Source organism: Drosophila bipectinata, chromosome 2R, assembly GCF_030179905.1.
Source record: "Drosophila bipectinata strain 14024-0381.07 chromosome 2R, DbipHiC1v2, whole genome shotgun sequence".
Classification (NCBI taxonomy): Eukaryota; Metazoa; Arthropoda; class Insecta; order Diptera; family Drosophilidae; genus Drosophila; species Drosophila bipectinata.
Genome location: NC_091737.1, coordinates 13683470 through 13710642, shown reverse-complemented (window position 1 = coordinate 13710642; position 27173 = coordinate 13683470). Strand labels below are relative to the sequence as shown.

The 27173-nt window shown below is 43.3% G+C and overlaps 2 protein-coding genes across 2 annotated transcripts; one reads left to right on the top strand and one right to left on the bottom strand.

Moving 5' to 3' along the window:
- The first annotated feature begins 904 nt into the window (after positions 1–904).
- On the top strand, positions 905–4802 carry en (engrailed). The gene is made up of 3 exons (XM_017250889.3): positions 905–2496; positions 3595–3692; positions 3941–4802. The coding sequence occupies exons 1-3, from the start codon at positions 1173–1175 to the stop codon at positions 4187–4189; spliced, it is 1671 nt and encodes a 556-aa protein (XP_017106378.1). The 5' UTR covers positions 905–1172; the 3' UTR covers positions 4190–4802.
- Positions 4803–23414: 18612 nt separating this feature from the next.
- Positions 23415–26004, bottom strand: LOC108131761 (homeobox protein E60). Its single transcript, XM_070278331.1, has 4 exons — positions 25938–26004; positions 25394–25399; positions 24271–24431; positions 23415–24127 (listed from the first exon to the last, which is right to left on the bottom strand). Exons 1-4 carry the CDS (start codon positions 26002–26004, stop codon positions 23870–23872), a joined length of 492 nt encoding a protein of 163 aa, XP_070134432.1. The 3' UTR covers positions 23415–23869.
- Positions 26005–27173: the final 1169 nt, after the last annotated feature.

Genomic DNA, 27173 nt, shown 5'->3' with positions numbered 1-27173 from the left:
TAAATTAAAAATCAATTAAATATCAATCAATTGCCGCATTGCGTCAGCATTGCTCTCATGCCACATTTAACCGTTTAATTGGCGGGACAACTTGGGTGCAAAAATAATTGTCATCGGGGTTTTAGCGTGTTTTTGTGAAAAATAACAAAATCATTTCCCCTTCCCCAAAAGTATGGGTGACCAAAAATTTTCAGATGGGGTCTACACTGGGCTTTCAATTCAAATTATAACAATTAGTGGCTGACGCTTGATTTGCGGTTATTCGGACGGCTGATCATCCCCTCCCCCTCGCGGCTCATCCCTTGGCCTTTCCACGGGGACCTGGTGTCGATAAAGTTGTAGGCCGTGTGGAAGCGAAGATTGAAACGTCGCGGCCAAAAACAAAATCAACAAAAACTAAATACTTATGAGCAGCAAGAGACGGCTATATCAGGAACAGGAAGGAGTGAGTGTGCTCCCCCTTCGCCGGCAGGCAGCCATTTTCCTGGCTTAGCCGCCATGAGTGCGAGTGGGGCGGATAGAGCGACTGTGCTGGGCACCGCCCCGCCGAAGAGAGCGAGAGAGTGGCGCAGGCGCAGAGACCAGCGACACAGTTGTCAACCGCATGACAGCTCCAGCGCGCGCATAATAAAGTCATATCGCCGCCTAACAAGCCCCCCTGCAATATGTGGGGAGGCCGAGGGCGAGAGAGCCCCTGGAAGGCGGAGTGAGCGAGTCGGCGGAACCGGTTCGAGGAGCGCAGGTGACAAAGGCTGTCACTCACTCACTCAGACGCACACACGCACCCACTTCGAGGCCTGTTGCTCTCCCGCTCTGACCCACAGCCTCTCGTAAGCCAGACTCGGCTAGCTGCCTCTCGCTCTGGCTGACAGTTCAATCGGGTCGCCTGGGTCCGCTCCGGCGCTGCAGCTTCGTGTTCCGACGTCAACTCGTCTCGAGGTCGGGGCTGCGATTCGAACGTCAAGTAACAACTAATTTAGCCCTCGCCGTGAACGGACGTGATCAGACGTGCGCGGAAAACCGAAGAACAAACAAGAAGCGAAGACGAGTCTCGAAGAGAAATCTCAGAGTCTACAAAATCAGTGCGACAAAAATCTGAAAAATCAAAAACATCTCCCCCGGTACAAGTACAAGTACAAGTGAAGTGAAGAACAAGTGTTTTTTTTGTGTAAATGGCATTGGAGGATCGCTGCAGTCCACAGTCAGCGCCCAGTCCGCCCGTTGTCAGCTCCATTCCCATTACGATCTCCGCCCTCGACATGAGCCACATCCACCAGCAACAGCAGCAGATGCAGCACCTGCACCAGTTGCAGCAACTGCAGCAGCTCCACCAGCAGCAGCTAGCCGCCGGTGTGTTCCACCATCCGGCGGTGGCTTTCGATACCGCAGCAGCGGCCGCTGCAGCCGCCGCCGCTGCAGCAGCTGCCGCCCATGCCCATGCCGCTGCACTGCAGCAAAGGCTAAGCGGTAGCGGTTCTCCCGCATCCTGCTCCACGCCGGCATCCTCCACCCCGCTCACCATCAAGGAGGAGGAGAACGACTCCGTGATGGGCGACGGCAGTTTCCACAACCAAACGCACACCACCAACGACGAGGAGGACGTCGAGGAGGAGGACGACATCGACGTGGACGTGGATGACACCTCCTCCACCGGCCGACTGCCCCCGCCTGCCCACCAGCAACAGTCGACGGCCAAGCCCTCGCTGGCCTTCTCCATTTCCAACATCCTGTCGGATCGCTTCGGCGATGCCCAGAAGCAGGGCAAGCAGCCCGACAACCAGGCCAGTATTTTCCGGCCCTTCGAGGCGGCCAACCGTTCCCAGGCGGCCACGCCCTCCGCCTTCACGCGTGTGGATCTCTTGGAGTTCAGTCGCCAGCAGCAGGCCGCCGCCGCAGCCGCCACGGCAGCCATGATGATCGAGCGGGCCAACTTCCTGAACTGCTTCAATCCGGTGGCCTATCCCAGGATCCACGAGGAGCTCGTCCAGAGCCGTCTGCGCCGGAGTGCCGGCAACGCGGTGATCCCGCCACCGACCAAGATGAGCGAACCCAACCCGGAGAAGTCGGCTCTGGGCTCCCTGTGCAAGGCTGTCTCCCAGATCGGTCAGCCGGCTGTGCCGACCATGACCCAGCCACCGCTGAGCAGTGCCAGCAGCCTGGCCAGCCCACCACCCGCCTCCAACGCCTCCACCATCAGCAGCTCGAGTTCCTCGACGGCCACCAGTTCAAGTTCCTCATCCTCCGGCTGCTCCTCGGCATCCAGTTCGCTGAACTCCTCGCCCAGCAGTCGCCTGGGAGCTGCCTCATCCGTGGCCAATGCCAGCAGTCCCCAGCCCCAGCCGATTCCACCGCCCTCCGCCGTAAGCCGGGACTCCGGGATGGAGTCCTCGGATGATACACGCTCGGAGACGGGATCCACCACCACCGAAGGTGGCAAGAACGAGATGTGGCCCGCCTGGGTCTACTGCACCCGCTACAGCGATCGTCCCAGCTCAGGTTAGTACTCTTTTAATATTTTTGGAAAAACTTAAAAAAAAAAAATGGGAAAAAGTCAGATCAGTTTACGGGGGAGACCACCCTTGGGGACGTAATAGCGGCGGCAGTCTTTTGAAATGACTCTGTTTTGTGTCATAAATCCGAAGGACACTGCAACAATTAGGAGACACGCGGACAATGGCAATGAAGCTGACTCCTATTTCGACTCCATTCCGGGATCGGGGTCGGTATCGGAGTCGGGGTCTACTGTTCTAATATATTCCGGGCCTCACGCAGTGCTGCGCTCCTTTTGAAGAGCGACACTTTATGTGACAACATGTAGCGCACAGGCAGCATTTGCGTTATCGCCGACAAGGAGAACGAAGTAGGAAGAGTGGGAGTTCCTTTTTCATTTTTTTCTTCAACTGCTGTGATCGTTGGGTCGAAGGTCACCAGTCACGCACACACGCCAAGCAGAAGCCCTAAAACAGGCTGACGATTGACGCCGGGAATGAAAGAAAATGGATGGTGTAAGGGGGGGAAAATCGAGTTGAAGAAAAACTCGATCCCCATTTCCCAGAGTTTTCTCCTCTTAGACGGTGTGTTAATTGACGAGTTAAGTGTTTTTTTATGGCTGGCAATGGTTTTTTAATTTGGTGTCGATGCAATCGATTGGCAGCCCCATAATCGAGGCGTTGATAGCTCCACAAAGATTATATGAGTATGAGTTCCAGTACCCACTCTAGTATTAGAAATTAATCAAAACGATTTCCACTTACTTGCCACCACTCTGGCAGTTAATTAAATTAGAATTTACAATGTGTGGAAATCTAATAGGGCTTAGAGAATAGAACTAACTCGCTAATTAGAGGGCCCTCTAGAATTTGCCTAAAATATGCCCTCTGCTTCGTTAGACTTCTTTCCGCCGTTGACAGCTGACAAATTGAACACTTCCCCGGCCAGCCAGCCAGGCAGCACGCGAAAGAAATGAAAAGAATGGAATTCCGCCCAGACATATGCTAATTAAATCATTAATATTATTAATAGTATGTGGAGGAAGCATTATGCAAATAGAACCGCCAGACTAACTTGTGTATTTCTTTTGGTTTCGTGTTGCAGGACCTCGCTACCGCCGCCCCAAACAGCCAAAGGACAAGACCAACGACGAGAAGCGACCACGCACCGCCTTCTCCAGCGAACAATTGGCCCGCCTCAAGGTAAGCATCCATAAATATGTCCAATCCGCATCCTATTCCCATCCTGTTGTGTCATATTTGCACCAAAATATTTACACACATTTGCCAGGATCGCTGGCCTGCTGTGCGGGTATCCTGTCTCCTGTCCGTACTTAACCAATTAGACACGCCCAGCCCGCAACCGCAAATAATTGATTTTCCTTACCTACCTGGGGTGCTATATATTCCATCCGAAACTCATCCGGAATTCCATCCTCTTCTATTTACAGCGGGAGTTCAACGAGAATCGCTATCTGACCGAGCGCCGACGCCAGCAACTGAGCTCCGAGCTGGGCCTGAACGAGGCCCAGATCAAGATCTGGTTCCAGAACAAGCGGGCCAAGATCAAGAAGTCCACCGGATCCAAGAATCCACTGGCCCTCCAGCTGATGGCCCAGGGATTGTACAATCACACCACCGTGCCGCTGACCAAAGAGGAGGAGGAGCTTGAGATGCGCATGAATGGCCAGATCCCCTAAAGAAACTAATACTATATGGGGGGATGCCTCCTCCTACTTAAACGGGGTCGTGCAATAATCGAGGTCAGAGGACAAAGGGCAGAGGCGTACAAAATGGTTTTTCATGTGATATAATTGTAGTGCATACGGAGTTTGTCTGTATGTATTTTGTAAATATGTATGTAACCTTAGCTTATCCGTAAGATACATGTATCCGTAGCGAATTCGAGCTGTAAGTTGTTGGCTTATACTATATAATGTATGTATGAATATTTATTTAACCACACCCATAAATAGCCGAAAGTATTATGCTATTATTATCTCCAAACACCCTCAAAAAAAAAATAATTCGCATTCTTCAAAGCTTGTCGCTGCACTCGCAAAAAATAGCTTCAACTTTCAGACGTTAATTCCTACAAACACACACAAGAAAAGTATCTAGTATTTAATGTTAAAATGTCGTCTCTGCAAATTACAAAGTTTGTAAATTAAGTAACTTAACGGTTCCCTAGCTTAAATAATAGTTTAAGTCCCTAAGGATTGCTATGAACGAGTATTTTTAGTCCTTAAGCGAAATGTTAACGAGCCACTAATAGCTGATGAATGCACCTAAGAAAAGATACCGAAATCCATGTGCTAAAGCAAAGTTCAAAAAAATAAGAAAAAAAATAAAAAAAAAAAAAGAAATAAAAAGAATTATGAAAAAAATGAATATAAAATGATAATGTGGTTTTATTTGTTGGTTCAACCAGGCCACCCAGATCCTTTTTTGTCACTTCAAAGGATTGGGAACTTTAAATCATGTAAGTCTTGTCACCGAGGGCGAGGGTGCAACAGCAACCGCTAATTGCACAATCAGAATCCGATTCAGAATGAGTGACGGCAACAACTTTGGTCTTCGATTCCGTTCCCCGTTTAATTAAAAGCAAATCTGCACACACTACTACTATGTGTGCGATGTGTGCGATTTTATAAACAAATATCTGTTTGTGACGAGACAGAAAACGGCAGGGAGCAGTCAGCCGAGACTCGGCATCAAATGATTTATTGGCACAGATCTTGCGGCGAGCGGCGTTAATTTGCTGAAAATAAATGCAAAATGCATAGATGCATGGGGGCATTGGGGCATGGGGGAGATGGGCAGCTGACATTTACTGGCAAGCGTTGATGTGTTTGCCGCATTTGATCAGCAACTGCCTACATGCCTGCCTTTAGCTGCCATCGTATTAAAAACGAATATGAATTGATGCCAAATCGCTAATTGCACCGCTTGAGGTTCAAATCCGTTCGCATGCCTCGCGGAGTTGCCTCGCCAAGGCGGATTCAAATCGGCCATATTATAGAGGCGCAAATCCATTTGGGCACGTAATGAACCAATTAGACAATTTGCCCATTAGCAATACAAACAAACAGACAAATAAACCAACAGACATACAAACATTATTCGCAGCCGCAATCTGTCTCGCCATCTGTCTGACTATCTGTCGGTTTGTTTGTGCCACAGTATCTGTATCTGCAAATTGAATTAAATGGAAACGGAAATCCAATGGGTTTAATTTTATTAGATACTCTTACAATTGAAAGGGAATCAGGAAATAGTAAGCTGAATCAGAGGAGTCTAAAAATTAGATAGACCTCTTTAATAAAAAGCTCTCCTATCCCTTTAAAGCCAACTCGTGCTGGTATCTCCTATATAATTATAATGATTCACTTTCAATAACTGTATTGATTCATCGATTGGCTTGTTATGTGGCTCACACGACCGACTTCATACCATACCCATACCTCCTAACCATTTTGTAGCGTCGGGGTCACCTGTAATTGATTACCCGAACCACTTGGCGTGTGCAATGTGTTGGTAATTTGCTGTCTAATAGTTGGGCCAACAAAACGATGAAAAATTATATACCCACATCAATCGATTGCTAATAGGAATTATAGAGATATCATCAAAAGCACGACGAGGTCACCAAATGTCAACTAGATGCAAATTATTGATTCTCAGTTTAGTCACAAGACGATAGATATGGGTATTTTTATTTTATTTATTTTTTTGATATCAAAGCAAACACTTTCAACACTTCTAATTAGCAGAAATTGCCAAGTGACACACTAAATTTCACTTTCAGACAGCTCAAAGAATGGAATTTCAATTGCGCATACAATGTATGGGGTATTTAGTTTGACTCCGAGGATGGAAACAGAGGGGATGCCACACATATATGTATGTTATAAGGATGGAGTTTTTGGGGGAGCGACGATGCGATCCATCGAGCGAGCTATTAAAAAGCCACAAAAACACATATGCCAGCTCCATAAGTCAGTCGTCTGTGTGGGCGCAGCATCCCCCCAGTCCTCTTAAACCGATCCCCGGTACACTCTGTGATTTATGCTCCTTTGACGTTGACTACAAATGCAAAATACAAAATACAAACTACAAAATCTACACAGAAAGAAATAGGTAGGAGAAAGATAGAGAGTTACTAGAAATCTTTGTTAAAGGCACTTATTCATTATATCATTTTAGATATTCTATAGTTTCTTTTAAGCAAAAACCCCTTTATTTTCTCACTGTGCACTGGCGCCTCTCAAGATGCTGGGGTGTCTGGAGATTCCCCTTTGATTTCGAGACCTCGGACACGTGTCTGCCACCCCCTCTATAGAGGCCAAAGAGCCTAAACAAACCACATCCCCCATCTAGAGCATATATCCCCCTCCTATATAGAACTATACCAGATCGCTAATTGCACTTTTTGGGTGGTGCTCTTTGCAGTTTTGTCGCCTTAATTGCTTCGATGTGGGATGTTGGTGAGGGGGCATCCAGTAAAAGTCGAATGGAAATGGAAATTGCAGGAGAAGGCAGATTTATTTCGCCCAGTACCGGGCAATTGGAGCTGCCACTTGTTTCCGCTTCGCTTTATCAATTGATTTACGAGATCCCAGGCGGAGCATATGAAATAGGGAATACTATTGGAGGAGTGTGTACCCTTTGGCGGAGCCGAGTACTTAAACGCAACGTTACGATTACGAATTACGATTACTATTACTATTACCATTACGATTACGAGCCCCTGATGTTCGCCATTTGCCAGAGAGACGTCAGAGTTGTCAGCGGGCCAAGTTGCCAGGCATTTCATAATCGCTGTCGCTGCTGCTGCCAGAGTTCCGTGGAAAGTGCACTCAATTATGGCCAACAGACAGGCGCTCCAGCTCCAACTCCAACTCCAGCTCCAGCTCTAGGTTCAGAGCTGCAGAGAGCTCCGTAGTCTGCGGCGCTACCAATGGCATGAGGAGTATCTCATGAGTATCTCACATTATGGGCTGCCAAGTTTCAGCTCCAGCCTAAACAAACATTCAAATGCCCGGCACTTGGCTTGGATTTTCAGCAGAAGTCAACGCCAACAACATGGCCAGCAAAGCAGAGGAGCTGCCTGCCAGGGAGTGAGGTTGCCTGCTTTCCAGCTTAGTTTTTTTTCCACTGAGTCGAGTTTGAGGCGGCATCAGCTTCAGCTTCAGCTTCAGCATCATCATCATCATCATCATACTCTCCTTCAACTCGAGACGTCAATACAGTGTTGACTCAACGCATTTGATCGGCTTACGTATGTGCATATATATGTCCGAGTATATATACCTTTAGGCTTAGTAGTACCCTTAACCCCTGGCGCTTAGATCTGGCCAAATATTTGATCCGCAGAGCATTGTTAACCCATTGTAATTGATTGTCTTTCGTTAGAGGTATGTACATTATTCTATGGTCTTCTCGGACCGTGAGCGGGTTCAATTTGCTGCCTGCTAATTGCTCAGCTGCTTGCGCCTTTGTTTGGCCGGCGATTTGCACCTTTTTAGCTGCTAACTGCTCTCAATGCCCAGCTAATTGAGTTGGTCAACACGGGCGCCGTCAGCGAGTTGGAAGTGAGGCCATCAATGGCTCGGAATATGGCCAGTTGAATGACGAGTGAGGTATTTTGAGCAACTACTGTACTAGATATTGAATTCTGGGGCGTTGGTAACAGTTTCTATCCGGTAAGCCATTTTATTTTGGAGGCATTAATTGGGTTTCAAAATGGGTTGACGGCAAACTTCGTGACTCTTTTCTATATCTTCTGTAAGCACCTCGATAGTACCTCAATATCTTTAAAAAATCTCACACTTTTTCCTTGGCGGCGCCTATTTTTCCTTGGCGGTGGGTCCCCGGATGTAATTGCACCATTAAACCCCTCGTTTATTGGCAACCAAATGGCCATAAATATATTATTATAAGTTTTTATGAATAAATGCATGCTGATGGTTAACAGGCAGGATTGCTGTTTATTACCCAAAAAAAATAATAGAAAAAAATACTACAAGACAAGAAATCCCCCATGTACAGCTGGCGACACTGGTTTTCACCTCGACGGTGGGTCTGTGTGGCTCAATGATGACATTATTAACATTATTTTGTGCTTATTAATGCTTAATAGCCGGCACAAACATGGGCTACACCTAACGAACATTATTTTTATATTTTTTGTACAGTATATGGGTGTATGGAAATGTCATTGAGGTGTCCGTCGTATGGAGTGTGAGGAGAAAACAATTATTAATTTGAACCGTGGGTCAAGACGCCAGAGCCACGGCTGTTTGGTAACAAGCCCGAAAGCCAAAGCAACCGCCTAATTGAAATGCAACAACAACCTTGCAACTGACTGACTGACTGGCAGGCTTACTGGCCAAGTGGTCAGCAAGAAATGCATTAGCCAGAAGATATGAAAACGCAGTGGAGGCCACCCTGCGAGTGGTCCAATGCCAAAGACAAATGATCCCGAACAATGGCCAACCAGCAAAAAAAAAGGAGGAAAAAGGAAAACAACCGTCAGATAATGACAATATTTTGGCATTTGAATATGACAAACAATAAGCTGGAAAGGAGAGTCGATCCTTTCGCCTGGCAGCGAGTGCAGCGGAAGTCCGTCATTTATCATGCGATGAAATTCGCGTTATTCGATTCTTTCGGGGGAGTATGGCTATATGTTTATGGGTATGTAGATATCGGGGGGTATTTCAAATTGATCGCCAACCATTGCACCATTACGGATCGCTAACGAATCCCGGATTCGGACTCGACTCCTCCAATCATATATCAAAATCTCACGTACATATGCGTGTTAGGTTTGTGGGTGGCCCCCAAAAATCCCTCGTTTAATTAATCAAATCCGGGCCAACATTCAGCATTTCGTCCCGACACGGCTGGCAAAATAAATATTTGGCCAAAAACATACGCCAATTAAAATAAAAATGTTGGCTCAGCGATAAAATATTTGTCGAGTTTCCGATTTATGAATTTATAGTTGTTCTTGTGCTAAACGATTTTTATCATTGTCATATTTGTACATATACTCTTGCAGAAGGTATATTATGGGCTAAGTTCAAAATTTTAGATGACGAGGTTTTGGTTAAAAATGATAATACTCGAAAATATAAGCTCGGGAAGGTATAACATTTGTGAATCCGTTAAGTATTGACCAAGTTATGGTCATTTTTCGGAAGTTAAATCGAGGTGGAAAGCCCTGTTGGCCAAGGTAAGACTATAGACCGGAAAATATATTCTTTTTATACACATTTTTGTCAATATTTATGTCAATTAGTATCGGATTTGGAAAGGGAATACCATTTTTGAATCAGGGAAAAAATTAGCTTCTATCTGCATCAAAATATGGTGAAAATCGAGGAATTAAATTTTGGCCCATTTTTTACCAAATTTTATAAGGGGTAACATCATATTTTTGCCCGAAAATGGGTCAAAAATTGTATTATTCAATTTTCACAATGTTTTGATGCAAATCGACGCTATCTGAAACTCTGATTTGTTAATGATATTCCTTATTGAAATCCGTTTAAAAATAGCTTAAATATAGGCTTAAAATGGTCCGAAAATATTACGTTTTTCCACCTAATAGTCTTAACTTGGTTAATAGGCTTTTCCTCTCGGTTTAGTTCAGAAAACTAACTATAACTTGACAAATACTTGTCCAAATATCGAATGTCATACCTTTCCGATCTTAGATTTTTGTGTATTTTAAGTTTTAATCAAAATCTAGCCATCTAAAATTTGACCCATTTTTCGAAAATTTTGAAAGGGGTAACATCATAATTTTGGTCAAAAATTAGTCAAAATTTTATTTTTCGATTTAAACTATATTTTGATGCAAATCGAAGCTAAATTAAGCTCTGATTCGGAAATTATATTCCTTATTGTAATCCGATGTGAAATAGCTAAAATATAGTCTTAAAAGTATCCGAAAATAGGACTTTTTCCACCCTATAGTCTAAACTTGGTTAATAGTCTTTTCGTTCAGATTTATTTCAGGGAACTAGCTATAACTTGACAAATACTTGTCCAATTATCGAATGGCATACCTTCCCGATCTTAGATTTATGTGTATTTTTATTTTTAACAAAAACCCGGCCATCTAAAAATTTACCCATTTTTCGAAAATTTTCAAACATCATCATTTTGGCCAAAAAATGGGTCCAAAATTTTATTCTTAAATTAACTCCAAATTTGGATGCAGTTTGAGGCTATACAGAACACTGATTCGAAAATGGTATTCCTTTTATAAATCCGATAAGAAATAACTTAAATATTGGCTTAAAAGTGTCGTAAAAGACCCAAAGTTTGACCAAAGTTTAAACCCTATGGACTTAGCCAACTCATCGAGCTATTTGATCTCAATTTTTTCAAGGAAATTTGCATAACTTAGCTAATACTATTCCGATTATCAAAAGTTATACTTTCCCGTTCTTAGATTTTCGTATATTTTTATTTTTAATCAAAACCTGGCCATGTAAAAATTTTTATATTTTTCAAAAATTTTCCAAAGCATTTCATCATGATTTTGACCAAAAAATCGGTCAAAAATTTTATTCCACTATTTATTCGATATTTTAATAGAGATAGACACTATTTGGAACCCTGATTCGTAAATGGTATTCCTTTTCCAAATCCTTTGCTAAATGACTAAAATATTGGCTTAAAAGTGTATGAAAAGTTTGCTTTTTAACCCCTCCATGATCTTAACTTGGTTAAAGAACAGATACTTACAGATAAGTATCTGTATCTTTCGAAGTATCTTTCTATTTACCATTTGCTAAATAGGCAATGCTCTCCTCCAACTTACCCTCTTTAAGAGTATTTAAAAGTCAGAAAACCCTGTTAAAATAATTCCAAAACTTGTAAAAGTTGGCAAACACAAAGCAAATTGTTTTCCATATGCAAAATTGAGCAAACGACACCGAAACACAAAACACCAGGCACTCGGCGGAACAGCCAGGGGTTAATTGGTAGCCAAGCGGGCTTCATAAACAAATTCAGCGCTGATTCTCGATTAAGGGGGAGTGCAAGTCCCAACACTTGGAATTGAATTCGCTCAGCTTTCGCAGCCAAATAAAAAAAATATCTTCTTTTTTTCACACCCCTCCTGCCAGGCAGGCGCTTTGGGTAAAAATAAACATTGTTCGCGCAAGTTGTAAAATTTTCAAATTAAAAACGTGATCTCAGCGCGAATTGGAAAGTAAATTATTTGATTCTGCACTTTTCAGGCAGCGCCACCCCGAAAAAAACAGAAAAAAAACAAAAACAAGGAGCGAGTGAGAGGGTGGGGCATGGGGCATGTGGCATGAAGTGTCGGAGTGAGAAGGCAACACCCTCCAACCGTGGCCAAGCGAAAGTGCTGAAAGCTCAATAAGGCAAACAAAAAAAAGGAAAACGGGCAGGAAAAACGAGGAAAACCCGGCAAACTGCAGCCTGAACATTGGCGCAATAAAACGAATGAAAGGCGGGAAAAATGGCTAAAACGCTGGGGTGAGAGGGGGCTGGTTGGATGGGGGGTTACTCTGCGAACGCAGCAGAAAAAGGATGTATCCTGGCGAATGTGTTGAAAATTGCGCGCCGCCGTTGGTTATCTCTCCATTCCCAAGAGCCCAGGACGTTTTGCAGCCAAACAGTTTTTATCTGACTCCGTGCAGCGCCTCTGAGCACGAACCTTGGCCATAATTCATGCCGGAGGAGGGGTAGGATGGGAGATACCCACCGAACGGAAACGGAAATGCGCCACAAACAGTGGAGCAGCAGGGCGAAGCTTTTCAGGACCCACTGTTCCATGGTCGACGCCTTAATTGAGGTACAAATTGAGCTTTTGTTGGACGCTTCTTTTTGCGCGGCTTTTCTTTTTTTTTTTATTTTTTGCGAAGAAGAATTGCCTCGCCTAGTAAAAATAAAAAACAATTTAGAAAAATAAAAACAAGGAAAAGGTGTCTCCTTTTTGTTGTTGTGTGTAGTGTGTGTGTGGGTGGTGAGGCGAGATTTAATGCGCGATGCTTTCTTTTGGGGCTCTGCATACGTGGCTCTGACGACTATGGCTTTTTTCTTGGACTTTTTTATACAAATTCCCATAAATTGGAGTGCTGCGAACTGCGAGCGTTTTAGTGCATTCGCTGGGTAATTGCAGTTTTATAGCAACTAGTTTTCGAAACGGACGCGACTTTGATGTGATTTTTATGGGCCCCAGTGCGAGAGTTGGCTGGGTTTGGTCTGGTCTGGAAATCCTAAAAAAAAAAAAACACGAAAAGACGAAAAGACTCCAAAATCCCAGAATCGGAATCCCAGGGTCCGAGTGTAATTAGTGCGATAAAAAAAGGGAGAAATGGGCGCGGAGATGGAATTGTAATTGAGCTGATCTCTCGGCTTCAAATTAATGGATGAAACGCATCTTAAATCGCTCCGAAAGTTACAGCCTGGTCTAATTTGTTTGTTATAACCAAATTACTTTAATTGGCTTAAAAGCAATCAAACGAGGAGAGGGGGGAGTGACTCATAGGCGGGGAAGGTATTTGGCAATCTTCACCTGCAGGACACCTGAAAATCTATTACTCCAGCTCGAAAGCTAAATCTTTCATGAGTATCTTAACAGCCGGCTCTTCAATTATAGATAGAAACGTATCTTAAACCCCAAAGGTTTCATTAGGACCATTAAAAAGTATATCAAAGACACTTATCAATTATAAAACCAACCGCAAAACCTACGAACCTAATCAAAATACATAAATTATTACACTTTTTCCAAGGCGCTAACTCAGTCTCCTCTTGCCTTCTCTTAAGTCTTTAGCCTTCCCCCATATCTGGGCAGACCTCTCTTCGCTTCGTTGCTGGTTGAATTCTTCAGTCTTCGTCAGACTGTAGACTGCGAGTGTAGACTGGGGAATTGCAGAATGGGGATTGCCTGACCAAGATCATTACAAGCACAATGCTAAACGCTGTTTTACTTTGCTGCAATTTGGCGCCGCAAACCCAAAGGATGAGGCCCATCTGAACGATGATGATGATGACGTTCTTCTCTGGCCACTGGCCACTGGCAACTGGCCACAATACACCCAGCATAATGATGATGTTTGGTAATGATCATGATCGGCGAGGAGTCAACGCAGCAAACGAGCCGCAAAACTACTGTCGATGTTGCCGCCTTCCGTTGCCCAGAGCCGAACTTCGTGTGTGGTCTCCCTGAACGGAGGAGCTTCAGTCTTCAGCCTACAGTCTTGGAAGACTTATTCGCGTCTTCTCGTCCCTGTCTGGATTCTTGCCCTTGTGGATCTTACTTTCTGGGTTCTCTCTTAACCGTTCTCTTCTCGGCCAGCCGGCATCCCAGTAGCCGTCGATCGCCAAAGTGTCAATAATTTTAAGTGCAGTGCATTTTTGCCGATTCTCTCTTCGGATCGGATGTATCTTTGCTCTTAGTTTTTGGCCACAGATACTTTTGCTTTTGCAACTGCAACTTCTGAGGCTGATGTTACTGCTGCTGCCGCCGAATCGCATACATATTAATCACTCCTAATGGACTGCAATTGAATTTCAAGTAATCATCGAGTGGCCCGGCTTGGGGCTGGCTTAATAGCCACTCGCTCCTCGGAAGAGTCTGAGAGTCGCGCAGCCAACTGAGGCAACTTGGGTGGTCCAGATGCCGTGTCTGCGACGAGTTGGGTATGCACACTGCAAGAAAAGGATGGTAATTGAGAGAAGAATGTCTTAGATTTTAAGAATTTTAAGATTTTTACTTGAATTCCTGCCCTAATTTGTTGTTTAGTTTCTTAAGAATGAAACACATTTTTTTTTGCAGTGCCTAAAAGCTCTGTGGCTGCTACTTCTCCTTCAACCTTTTCAGTTGTTTTCTGTTGTGGCTGCCGCATTTTGCAACAGGGCCAAAGGTTTCTGCGAGTCCAAGACGCGGAAAAGCATTTTACACGCTCCCATCCTCCAGCTCCACTGATCCTCCCGATGATTCTTCTCCCACTGCTCCCAAGATGATCATAATAATGATGATGATGCTCCCCACCCCAATGCTCCTCGTGGTTTTATTTGGAAAATCTCATTCTGATAGGCAACTAACTGACTAAGACTAAAAAAAAAACAAAAAAAAAAAATAACATTAACGACTGCAATTTTTCATAATGGGTAATTAAGCGCTGTTTGAAAATTGATTTTCGTTCGCCCCAAAATGTTCCATGGAAATAGCAGGGGAAGCGAAGATCGACCCCCTCGATACGGTAGCCGGATTGGGTCCATTGAGCAGCCTGATGAGCATCATTAGTTAAGCGTCGAATTCCAGGTAAATCGGCCACAGAGTCACCTGCGCATCTGCGATCTCTTCTCTCCGGGGACAACTGCGATGTCCGTTGGAGAACATGTACTGCTCCTCGTTCCACTTGTATTTTTTTTCGGGATCTTGAGAAATTGAAAAATTTGAATCGACAATCGACAGCCGCAACGGCTACCATATAATTTCTCCCGTTCCATGTATTCGCATCGATCACACTGGGTAGAACAACAACAAAAAATTAAAAACACCGCCTCGAACACAATGTTTTTGTTTTTGTGGATTTTTGGAGTAAAAACTCTAGAGACAAGATGACATGCTTGCAACATTGGCTTGAAACCACTCTGGGTTTAGTTTCTTTTTCCTTTTCCCTGGCTAATTGACAAGATCGTTTCTAATTAGACCACCATCGCGGTGGGCTATTTCACTCCCAGTCTCAAAAGGGAGCCTTTTTCCCCCAGTTTTTGTGGGTTTATGGCCTTAGGCTCGAGGAGTTCTTGGCCTGCACTTTGCATATGGGCGCCGAGTGTCGCGTGGAGACCTGGATGGCTTGCTTTGTTGGGTAATTTACACGCGCAGGTGTCAGAGAAGTGGAGAACGTCCAAATGGCCAAGACCACGACTAAGGTGGCCCATTGGTTCTCTTTACATTTTTTTAGGTCTGCGTGTCCGCGTGCTGTTGGCGATAAATTATGGCTTAATTAAAGTAAAATATAGAAAAAAAAGACCAACAGAGAAATAAACATTCCATGGCCAGCATACATATTTATACATTCGGCTGGGCATCGGGTCGTGCATAATTAAAATAATTATGGCCTCACATTTTTCACTCATTGAACATACTCATCAGGGGCTTATCCCCGGCTCAGATCTAGCAACTCCAAGCCCTGCACTTAGCCCTATGTCAATCCCAAATCCCCATCGAACCATGATACAGTTTTCCACTCTCTTTCGGAGACAGAAATTCATCAGACGGCGTTGGGTCATTAATCTGAAGGGCAGGGCAGTTGAAAAGTGTTGATCCGAGATGGATGGATGGATGTCCAGAGACACCATCTGTGAGTCATGCAATTACCGATCCTTATTATCGAAAGGGATAAAGTGCCGAGAGCTGGTTGACAATTGTCAGCCAAGAGTGTTTTGTAGACTGACAAATGTGCGACAACAAATCACTTTGCCTGATTGACATCTAAGCAGATCAATTTCAGAATCTTTGGGGTATGACATGGAGAGGTTGGATAGATGAAATAATGAGAGAGATTGTGGTTTTTATCAATTGTTAATGCGACTAAAGGTATAGGCTACAATTGATTGATATTTATTCATTTTAACAGTTTTAATTTAAATGAGATTAAGATATTCCATTCCATCCAATATATATATATCCAAAGATATGACCTTCCATACCCTTTTGAGTATGAAAAATGATAATACCCCTTATAGTTATTAAAACCACATTATTAATCCAAAATGTATATAATTCATACGCATCATAACCTGTCCTTCTCAGAGCCTAGACCACCTGGAAGATATCCTTCTCTTATCTCCCGATCACACATGTGCCAGGCTGGCGGCCAAATGGATCAAGATCTCGGTGGTCCTGTGATCTGTCATCTGCATATGAGCCGACACTAAAAAAAAGAGATCAGCCGAGAAGAAGCCCTTGAGTCTTTGGCAACAGGTTCGCTCCAGATTTCGGGGCAACTGCCGTGTGTGGTCCCTCGATTGAGCCATCAGCCAAAAGAAAGAGTCAAGTCAGAAAGTAAAAACAAAAAAACGCCGAGATGGGAACCAATCTCACCCTCCCCTGACTTCAATGGCCAAACTGACAACTGCCAACTTTTATTAACCGAAGCGACCAGGGCGTGGAGTGGCACTCGAGTGCCAAATCATGACAACGCAGATACAGATACATTTCGAATTGTGTCTGGGACTTGGACACACACTCAGATTCAGCATCAGCTCCAGCAACAGATTCCAATTCAGATGCAGATTGATCCTGGTGTAGCAGCAAACAGTACGTGTGGCCCTGGGTCTGGGATGTAGCGCCCCCAAAGTACCAGGAATCAAGCACTCAACGGCTTAAGTGTGGACCCGAAACAAAAAAAAAAGGTCGCACGATCATCGGATCGAAAGGAAGATCTCCGCGCCAGCTGCAGCCTCTTAATTTGACACAAAACAAGATCAAATGTCACTCATCATAACTGCGATCACGTATGCATATGAGCATAATACTAATGAGCAACATCGATCTGCCCTGTCTCTGGGTTTTTGGTTTTCGGTTTTCGGTTTCGGTTAGTATATTGTCTTATGGCGTTTGGTGTGGGTCTTATGGGTATGGTGTGTGGGTATATCAGATCCTCACTCACTCCCAGGGCCACCGATTTACCCATCTTCTGCTTTTAATATGCAGGCGCGCATGCGCTGACCGACTTAAGATTGCCAAGTGGCAACCACAAGAGCGACAACAACCTCGTTGCAGTAACATAGGCACTGCAAAAAAAAATAAGGAAAATATTTAATGAATTATAAACATAAACTATCTAACCAAACTCTAATCCATCTCCACTTAAAGTAAAGTTCATCTTACACTAATGAAGTGTTGGAAGTACAGCTTAGTTATCCATTGAAGTTCTTCCTAAAAATATGTCTTTTATTTGAAAAAGTATCTCCTATTTCTCCCCGTGTAGTCTTTTAGTTCAGGGACCTCGAAACATATTGCTTCCCGTTTATTTTCCTTTTGTTTTTGGCCTGGTCTAATGCGCACGTTTGGTGCATAATGAATCGAGGACTCTGTCCCTTGTCCCTACGAACGAACCTTCTTAATTTTCGGTGACATTTCCTTCTCTTCCGCGGGCCACTTTCAACAACAACAGCCAGAACGTGGATTTATGACTTTTAATTTGTATGTCCGACTCGACACTCGATTAATTGGACCTCCCCGAAGCCTATTACTCCCGAGCTACTGTGCATATCATTTAGGTTTTTAGTGTCTTTTTTGGGATCGTTTTTTGGGTTGATCAGGGATGTTTCCGAGACCCCGAAACAATGACCACTTTCACCGTTCCTGTCTAGTTGATGGACTATCTGTGGCCAATAGAATGGAGTCACACCTGCTGGGTTTCGATCACCCCTTTTCCACAATTTTCCTCATGATTTTTTCCCCTGTGAAAAGTCGGTAATTGTATGCAGAAGACGTGGTGTCTGGCTGGGGTCTTTCCCGAGAGGAGTGTACTATTAAACGGGTTTTCTGGGAAGACACGACCTTGCCACCGTTTGTCACCGTTTGCCAATTGTGGATTCTCCTTGTTGCGGTTGTTGCTCCATTGTTTATCCATTTATGCAAGTAATGTTTTGATTTGTGCCGAAACACACCCACAATAATAGTGCGTCCAGGGCTTAAGGTCCCAATCCCAGACGCGATCAATTTCATGTTTTGACAGCTATCCCCGACTGTCAGGGGAGTTGAAGTGTGTCTAATTGATGGTAAAAGGTAAATGTTTAAATGCTAACTGGTAACTGGCAACTGGTAACCGGGCAGGTCACAGATGTTGAACCGTGCTCAGTGTTGGGCTTTAATCGAAAAACCAATATCAAAGAGCGTGTTGCAGGCACTCGAGTGACATCTGCTGGTTGTCCTGGTGACAGTTTTATAACACTTTAAATATTATTTAGGCTTACGGTTACGTGTTTATTGCCCGGACACCCTCCCGCCCTATTCAATCCCTTTCTCAGACTCACGGACATGCGTGACCAATCGCGTTAAGGTTGGCCAAAAACGACAAAGAAAAAAAAACAGAAATGTATATAAAATAAAAGGGTTGCCGGGCAGTAGATACAATTAAAATTTCGCTGCAAATGTGCCATGAAAATGCAATCCCAGGGTGGGGCCCACATCGTTAGATTTTACGATGCGGCTTTCCAAAAAAAAGAAATGGAAAAATCCTACCCCAATTCAATTTCCTAGTTCCGATTGCCTCCGGTATTTCCTAATTGAATTGAAGTGGTGGTGGCATAGGCAGACATTCCCCAAATAAAACCCAACTTTGGCTGATTCAGAGTATCAGTTGCCGTTTATACAAAATATGTATGTGTATCCACCAGTTCATAAACAGCTCCCCTCCAGGCCCCCCCCTGCCATACCCAACGAATGGCTTGTTTTGCATGTTAACAAGATACTTCCGCTCGAATGGCACTTGGAGTACGCTCCTGTTTTGTCGGCAGCCCAAATGTCTGGGCACGAATGAAAACGTAATGAAATTTCCCCATTTTCGTATGTCACAGGTAGCTATGAGGTATTTTCATTGCATAATTAACCCACCCAGTGAGAGCTGGGCCACCCACCCATATCCACACTCCTTAAGCTCAAAGTCTTTAGAGGTTTCTAGTTTATTAATTTTAGAAACTATAAATAGAGTAATAGTCCAGACCATAGTTTTATAGAGACAAAAGCCTTTAATGCTTTTCCTCACACTTTCCTTTGTCTTGGCCAGCTAAAAACCCTAAAACTTTTAATCTTATGATGGCCATAAAGATTCGTCTCCTGTTTCACACTCAACTCCCATCAAAAGCCTAAATAAAGACTCAATAATCAAGCCGAGATCATCCTCATTTGCTCAATCGAACCGAAGACTGTGCTGAAATTATCGCAGATTCCACTCACATCTCCCACGCCGTATTTTCAAGATACTCAACCTAAAGTTCTTTATTTTTATTTTTATTTTAGTTTTATTTTTTTTTGTGATTTGTTGGTGATTGTCTGGGCGAAGGCGTAATGAGGCAACTCCACTCGCTGAGCAGCAATGTCAAATACGCAGATCTCTTCATGCGATTGGCGCTACGTGGGTGGTCTCTTATAGGCAGTGCCACACCCACACATGAGTGCGGATCAATAAAAGAGGCTTCATGAACCTTTGGTTGGTGTTCTTTTGATTTGCATGATGCCCCAGCCCAGAAACTCATTAGAAACTCTTGTAAATGCTCGTAAATCTCGATCTAGTTTTGGGCCACACCGCCTCTTCTGTTTTCCTCTGAACGCATTTCGTTGTAAGTTGGTGTTTCATTAATAATCCGAAACCGAAAGAGGCAACAGCTCTGCGGACCGGACGGCGGGACTCCCTTCATAAATCTTGTGTCGCATAATTACAGTTAAAATTTATAAGCTTATCTCCTTAGCCGCAAATTTATTGGCGAGTCCAGCGTCCAACGCTTCAGTGTTAAGCGCGGAGCGTCCGTCAAGTCCCTGAATATGGTTCACTGTACAGTGGAACAAAAAGCTTAAAACCTAAGATGATTACATGAACTTTACATTACAAACATTTTAATATATTTTGTACTTATTTTGAATATGTAAAGCTTTTATGACATATTTAATAAACTTCTATATTATACCCTAATATCCCTATATTGGTTACAGTGTCTTCTCCAAAGCCAAGTTCCCGTTCTCGTTCCGGTCACCCGATGGCTGGCTTCGTTTTGGTTCCTTTTGGCTTCGCTCATTAAACGGTCTCCAAGTATCGGCTAAAAAATGTGTATTTAAAACGGCGTGAAAACAATTTGTTGCCAATTTTATGACGCCTCGCCGAACCCCCGTTTTTCTGCGACGTCCCTGGATGTGCAACAAACAAATTCATTTGAAGTCTGTGGTCTTTGGGTACTAAGTGTCAACCCCATAGATTTATGCGTATTGTCTTTTTTTCGGGTTACTTGCGCTGACTGGCTGGTTGGCTGGTTGGATGGCATTCCGGGAACGGACTCTGGACGCTGGATTCTCCTCCTGGTAACTGGTAACTCCAAAGCCTCGACTTTAACTCTCCTCGCCAAGGCTGCGAGCTGCCAGACATTAATCATTTGGGGGTTCCAGCCGTTTGCGGCAGCATTCGAGGCGTTGTAATGTGTGCCGAAACCCCCATGGCAGCCAATGGGTTAAGGGGCAGCTTTCAGGAAGGACGAAGTCGCAGGACAGCGGGATTAATGTACGCGGACAAGGTATTTGAATGGGCCTTTTTATGGTCACATTTATTGAATTTATAACGTAATATACTCGCACCCATGACTCATGACGAGATCTTCACTTTGCACCCCAAAAACAAAAAAAAGTTCAAGTTCTGGAATCGAATTCTGAATCCAAATCCAGTTTCTCCTTTTGCAAAACAGAAAACGAACGAATGCCACAGAGAGCTATAAAAAATTATGCTTAAACAAAATACTCGCATCTATAAATTCAACAAAATATTACTAAACTTAAATTGACTTTTTATGAAGTTATATCTTCCTCGGACGCGTGCCATAAAAAATCACTTAAGCCACGCAAAACGCTCCCACGCACAGTGGAGCTTCGCAAATAAAGTGCAATACGTAATAACGTTACGTGGTAGTATCACTTCGCTTTGTTCGATCCACAAACAAATGTCACTCCATCGAAGTGAAACCCAAAACCGAACCGTAAATCATTCACGGTGAATTAAGACGTTTTTTTTTATTTAAACATATACGTATATATGTATGGATATACTGATATATATTTCGCGCACATTCGAAGGCAATGTTGAATTTGTTGCTTTTTTATTTAATATTGTTTTTTTTTAGTGACGTTGTTGGTGTTATTGTCAGTTGAGCACAAAGTTAAGAGCCAAAAGCCACAAATTAAATGTATTCCACAGTCGTATATACTAAACTTGTTATACATTTTGTTTATGGCTTAGAAAATGAAACTTAAGTGGTAATTAGTAGAAAAAAATAACACATTTTAAAATGAAATATATTTCAGTTTGGACCTGGTCTATAGATCTCATTTACCCCTAAAAGTTGAACAACTTTTAAAGCACATCTAATTTAAGGAGATTAAGTATGAGATAAATTAGAAAATTACACATTTCGTTCTGTACATATGAACCATCTATATAGGTTCATATTGTAATTTTTTATGAAAAATAATTTTAAAAAGTTGTTGGAAAATATTTAGAAAGCAGTTTTGGAAAGGAAATTAAATTAGGTAAAGTATTGGCCCACAAATGGAATCATATACTGTTTGTATTAAAAACAAGAAAGGAAAGCTAACTTCGGGCGGAGCCGAAGTTGATATACCCTTGCAGCTAAAACCGGATATATATCGCAAACATCGGATATAGTTGGCCGATCCTTATGGGAATATGAATATATAATCAATTTATTACAATACAAAATCTAAAAAAAGTCTCAAGCTTCTATCTTCAAAAATACCAAAGTTGGTATTTCTACCAAAAACCATTTCCGATCGTACAGTTATATGTCAGCTATAAGATATAGTCAACCGATCGTTATGAAATTTGGTAGATCGGATGAACTGACCAAAAATAGAATGTGTACCAAGTGCCAGCTTTCTATCATCAAAAACACGAAAGTTGGGTCATTTCCGATCGTTCAGTTATATGGCAGCTATAGGATATAGTCGGCCGATCCTTATGAAATTTGGCATGTCGTATTAGGTTGCCAAAAAAAGCTCTCACCTAAAATTTCCGACTTATATACTGCGTGCAAAGGAAAGAAGGATGTGTGCAAAGTTTCAAGACGATAGCTTTAAAACTGAGAGACTAGTTTGCGTAGAAACAGACAGACGGACAGACAGACGGACAGACAGACGGACAGACGGACAGACGGACATGCTCATATCAACTCAGGAGGTGATCCTGATCAAGAATATATATATTTTATAGGGTCGGAGATGTCTCCTTCACTGCGTTGCACACTTTTGACCAAAATTATAATACCCTCTGCAAGGGTATAAAAAGATCCAGTAAGAATCCAGTAATCCTTCCTTCGAAGAATACTTCTAACACAGTAAGAAGTAAATTATTTTTAAACATACTCAACAAAATATTAAAAAAAATTTAAAAAAAAAAACAAAAACATTAAAAAAGCATTTATTTTTTAAATAATTCAAACAATATTTATAATCTTCATTATCACTTCTTTTAGTCTTACATAATTTTGCAGTTGTCTTTGAGCTTTTGTGATCCACTGTAGTGCTGCCCCCTTCACCGGCCCTTGCCACCTTAACCCCCTTGCTGCAATGACAGACACATTTAACACCTACACGATGTTGACGCTGCACTTCAAAAAAAAAAACTTAAAAAAAAGGTGAAAAAAAAGCTGAAAAAAATCCCAGCTTAGGTCTGCAAAGGCAGCGCCGTCGCTTTGACGCCGCTTTGGCCGTCAAGGTGTCAATTTTTGCCGTTGGCATACTCGCACACACTCATACCCACACACACCTTCCACAGCACACACAGATACACACGCACACCCAGATACCTGTGGATACTGTAGATATTTGACGACTGTATGCAAATTTAATGGCTAAATTAGAGGAAGGAGAGAGAGAAACCAAACAAAAAATAAAACAAAAAATAAAAAACAAACTAAAGAAGGAGGGAATTTAATAATACCTACATATAATGTTAGGCATCGAGTCGGAGACGCCGTTTATTAGGCGTGATTATGCTCAACGATAGCATTTTCAAAATTCAATTTGCATAATGAATTTAATTCGAATGTAATTCCCGCAATTGCTGCGGCCAAATCGGTGCTTGATCTTTTGATCTGCTGGCGCATTGTTAATTGAGTAATTAATGCCGACGCCCACGGAGAATGGAAATGGTTATGGTTATAGGCGATCTGATGATATAGCGATATCTATACGTCGGGGACCACCCACCTGGCACGGCCTGGCCTGACTTGGCCGATTGGATCTGGCCCATAAACAGATATGGCAATCAAATTCAAATTATGCAAAATTCCTTCGATAACGACAGCAACAACACGCCGTGTATAATTTAAATGTTTATTAAATTATTTAGTTGTGAATTTATGAATCTATTATACAAAGAAAACACACACGCAACCTGAAAGATATGGTATTTCTTCACGGGGAATTCTTAGAGAGATTTCTTGGCCAGATTTCTTCCACCTGATGCTCTGTTGCGTGTGTGCTTGTTGGACTAGAATATGGTACAACTTAATCGTTTAGTATTTCTAGAATCTAATCTTACACGCTACTCCATAAATACTAAATCGTAGATATTGCTGGGGAAACCATCTTAGGTTGGTTCCTTCGAAGCCGCCTCCTGCAACTCCTGCAGCTCCTCCTCCTCGCGGGTCAGCGGCACTGTGGAGTGATTGTAGAGTCCTTGGGCCATCAGCTGCAGGGCCAGGGGGTTCTTGGTGCCACTGGACTTTTTCAGCTTGGCCCGCTTATTCTGGAACCAGATCTTGATTTGGGCTTCATTCAGGCCCAGCTCCCCGCTTAGCTGCTGGCGCCGCTTTTCCGTCAGGTAGCGGTTCTCATTAAACTCGTGCTGAATAAAAAGTGAAAATAATCCAAGGGAGAAAAAGGCTTTTAATTAAAATAATTACAAGTTTCAAGCTGAAAACCCTAACTGACCTACACGCATTACTCTCTTTTTAAAATTAATTTCGTTTAATTCGACTTTCACCTTACCTTCAGTCTGGCCAACTGCGTACCGCTGAAGGCCGTTCGAGGGCGTTTATCCTCGGCCGAGCCACCGTCTGCCGCCTCCCCCTTGTCGCCGCTACCGCCTCCTCCGCCCCCAGCCGCTGCACTGGATGACGCCGGCTTCTTGGGCTTGCGCGTCCGCGGACCTGCAATAAACGGTGTGGATATATAGTGTGAGGTGGGCACTGGGAAGATGGGGTCATAAAAATTCCAGGGAGAGCTTAATGGCACCAACATGACTGGACCTCAACCTGCCGACTGCCAACTCATCGGTCGGACATAAATCCTGCTCCTCATATATGCCCGACGATGGCCGGCAATTAATTCAAATTTAAATGCGTCCAGACAACCCCGGAGAAACGTCCTTCTGGATGGGTCCTTCACTGCCACTGCCACCCTCCTCCAAACAAAAACAGCGAAAACAATTAAAGTTTTTGGGTGGAAATTTTCCAGCGTCACTTTCAAAAAGTAATCAACGCAATGACTTTTGACTGTGGCTAATTTTCCCCATTGCTGTTGTTGCTCCTCCAACCCAAAAAGATATCCTGGCAAAGCACCCCAAACGACTTGAGTTGTCTTGGATTTAATTAACAGAATCCTGGGAGGACAGGCGGAGAGAATCGTCCCACTTGATGTGGGTTTCCAACTTCAAGGCGAAACAAATAAAATTCTATTCAGAATTTGGCAAAGAAAAAGGGGTGTGACAGAAGTGTTGCCTAAATAGTTGTGTAAACTTTAACCGAAATGGAAATGGAAAACGGCAGATATAGCAATTATGAGGTTTCACTAATGGGAATATTTTGGTCAGAAGGCAGAGGCGTCGTCAAGTGACCGCAAGATGTTCGAAAAGCCAGCCGAAATATGTGGCAAGTATTTTGTAATTTAAGAGTCTCATCTATCATAAGGCTTTAGGGATGTGTCTTGTGGATGGGACTTTAACTTGTAAGGAGTTTTTAAATAGACTTTCAGACCCACTTTTGATTATCCCATAAATACCATCAACCTGTGACCTCTATTACAAACACTTCCTGATTTCTTTTAGTTCCTTTTGGGCCATAAAACTTCAAGATATCGATTCCTGTTGTTGGGTGTCCTTTTTTTTACTTACTTCGACCTGAAAAGATACAAGAAAAAGTACAAGATTAGGTCAACTGTTTGTCGACAATTTAAAATTTAATTTAATTTTAACGCGAATCAATAAAATATCGGAAATTGATTAAATTCCACGACGTCAGCAAGACCCAGAGCCAGCCCAGAACTTTCCGATGGTGAAACGTGCAAAAATTCCCGACGACCCCACTTGGAAGACAGGGGGGGGGACTGAGGGGCGTCCCTGGGTTGAGCAACAACCTTCAAAACAAATGTAGCGGCACTAATGGCAACGCAACCAAGTCATGCCCTAAGTTAAATCGTTGGAAAAATTGAACAAATCAATTTTGTCAACAAAATGCCAAAGCTGCCGACGGGCGCGAAATTAAACCAAAATCTAAGGTCCCCCAGACTTCGGGTCTTCGGTGGGTGTTGGGTTGACAAGTGGGCGTGGCGGTTGTAAGGTGTTATCACGGTTTTAAATTTCACACGCAGCCGACAATAAAAACAAACTGAAACGGAGTAGCAGCCGGGGCAGCAGGAAGAAAAGTTGGACCTTGAACCTGTCAGACAGCCGGGAGACGATGACGACTCTGCTATGGTAAATTGCTCGTAGAAAATCCAAGTCATGGTGACCTCTACCCTCGAAAATAAACGAAAGAAAACATCAACCCACCACCCACACGCCCATTGGAAGTAAACGCATGTTGGCAGCCAGCAGATAAGGCAGCAACACGAGCTGCATGCCAAGGCGTCGCAAGGACATTGCCAAGGGGTTGGCCATTCTCTTGTATTTTCCCGTTTATAACCAAACGCCCCACAATGCAACAATTGCCAAAAGGACAAGGAATCTTTTCTGGAAATTTGTGATTTATAGCGTGCTAAATTTTTCACTGCCCTGCTGGGCAAATTTGACACAATAAAAGTTTGAAAGTCGTTTTTCCGGGTTCTGGTTTAAGGAGTAGCTTAAATTGGCTTTAATATAAATTATATGAACTTAATCAATGTTTAAGGGAGTGACTATGAGAAGGGGAGATTGTCATTAATTGTTAGGATTTAAAGGGCAGGATCTCTACTTTGTAAATTTTTAACGCCAAGCCCAGTCCTGGCCCAAATACTTGAGACAAAAAAGCAAACAAAACACCACATATCCAGTCCACATAAATTCTTGGTCATCAAAACAAAAAAACCCCAACAAGTTAAGAAAACAAAAACGGGAAGATGTCTTCATCATCAGCAGCAGCCTGAATGACCCAACTTGGCAGCAGCGAGCCAGCAAAAAGCCGGCTGCCTCTTCAACCGCCACTGGGGCATATGTTTAAAATAAACGCATTTGTTTTATTTATGCTTAACATGAGTTGCAAATGCCAAAAGCAGCAGTCGCGGCACAAAAGCACAAAATCACAAAAGGAATCTGGCTGGCCAGGTGAGTTGCCTTTTAGGCCTCGCAAATGAATGAACCTCTTCAGCCAGAGAGAGAGAGAGCGCAATTAAATTCAAAAGAATGAGTGAAGCTACCAAGTCCGAGCCAAAGGATCGGATACTGTATCTCGTAACTCACGCTCCTGCTCTGTAACTGCAACTGCAACTGCACTGAAATTGACTTATAAAGATCTCAAACTAACGGGCCACACACAGACCACTGCCAGATCGCGTCACAGGGGAGCCAGCCAACAGAAAGCAGATACAGATACAAATGAAGATACAGATACAGATGGAGCCGGTCTGGCGATCTCGAAAAGAACCAGTCAGATGAGCTTCTATTGCCGCGACGAGCTTCGATGTAAACTATCTGTTTC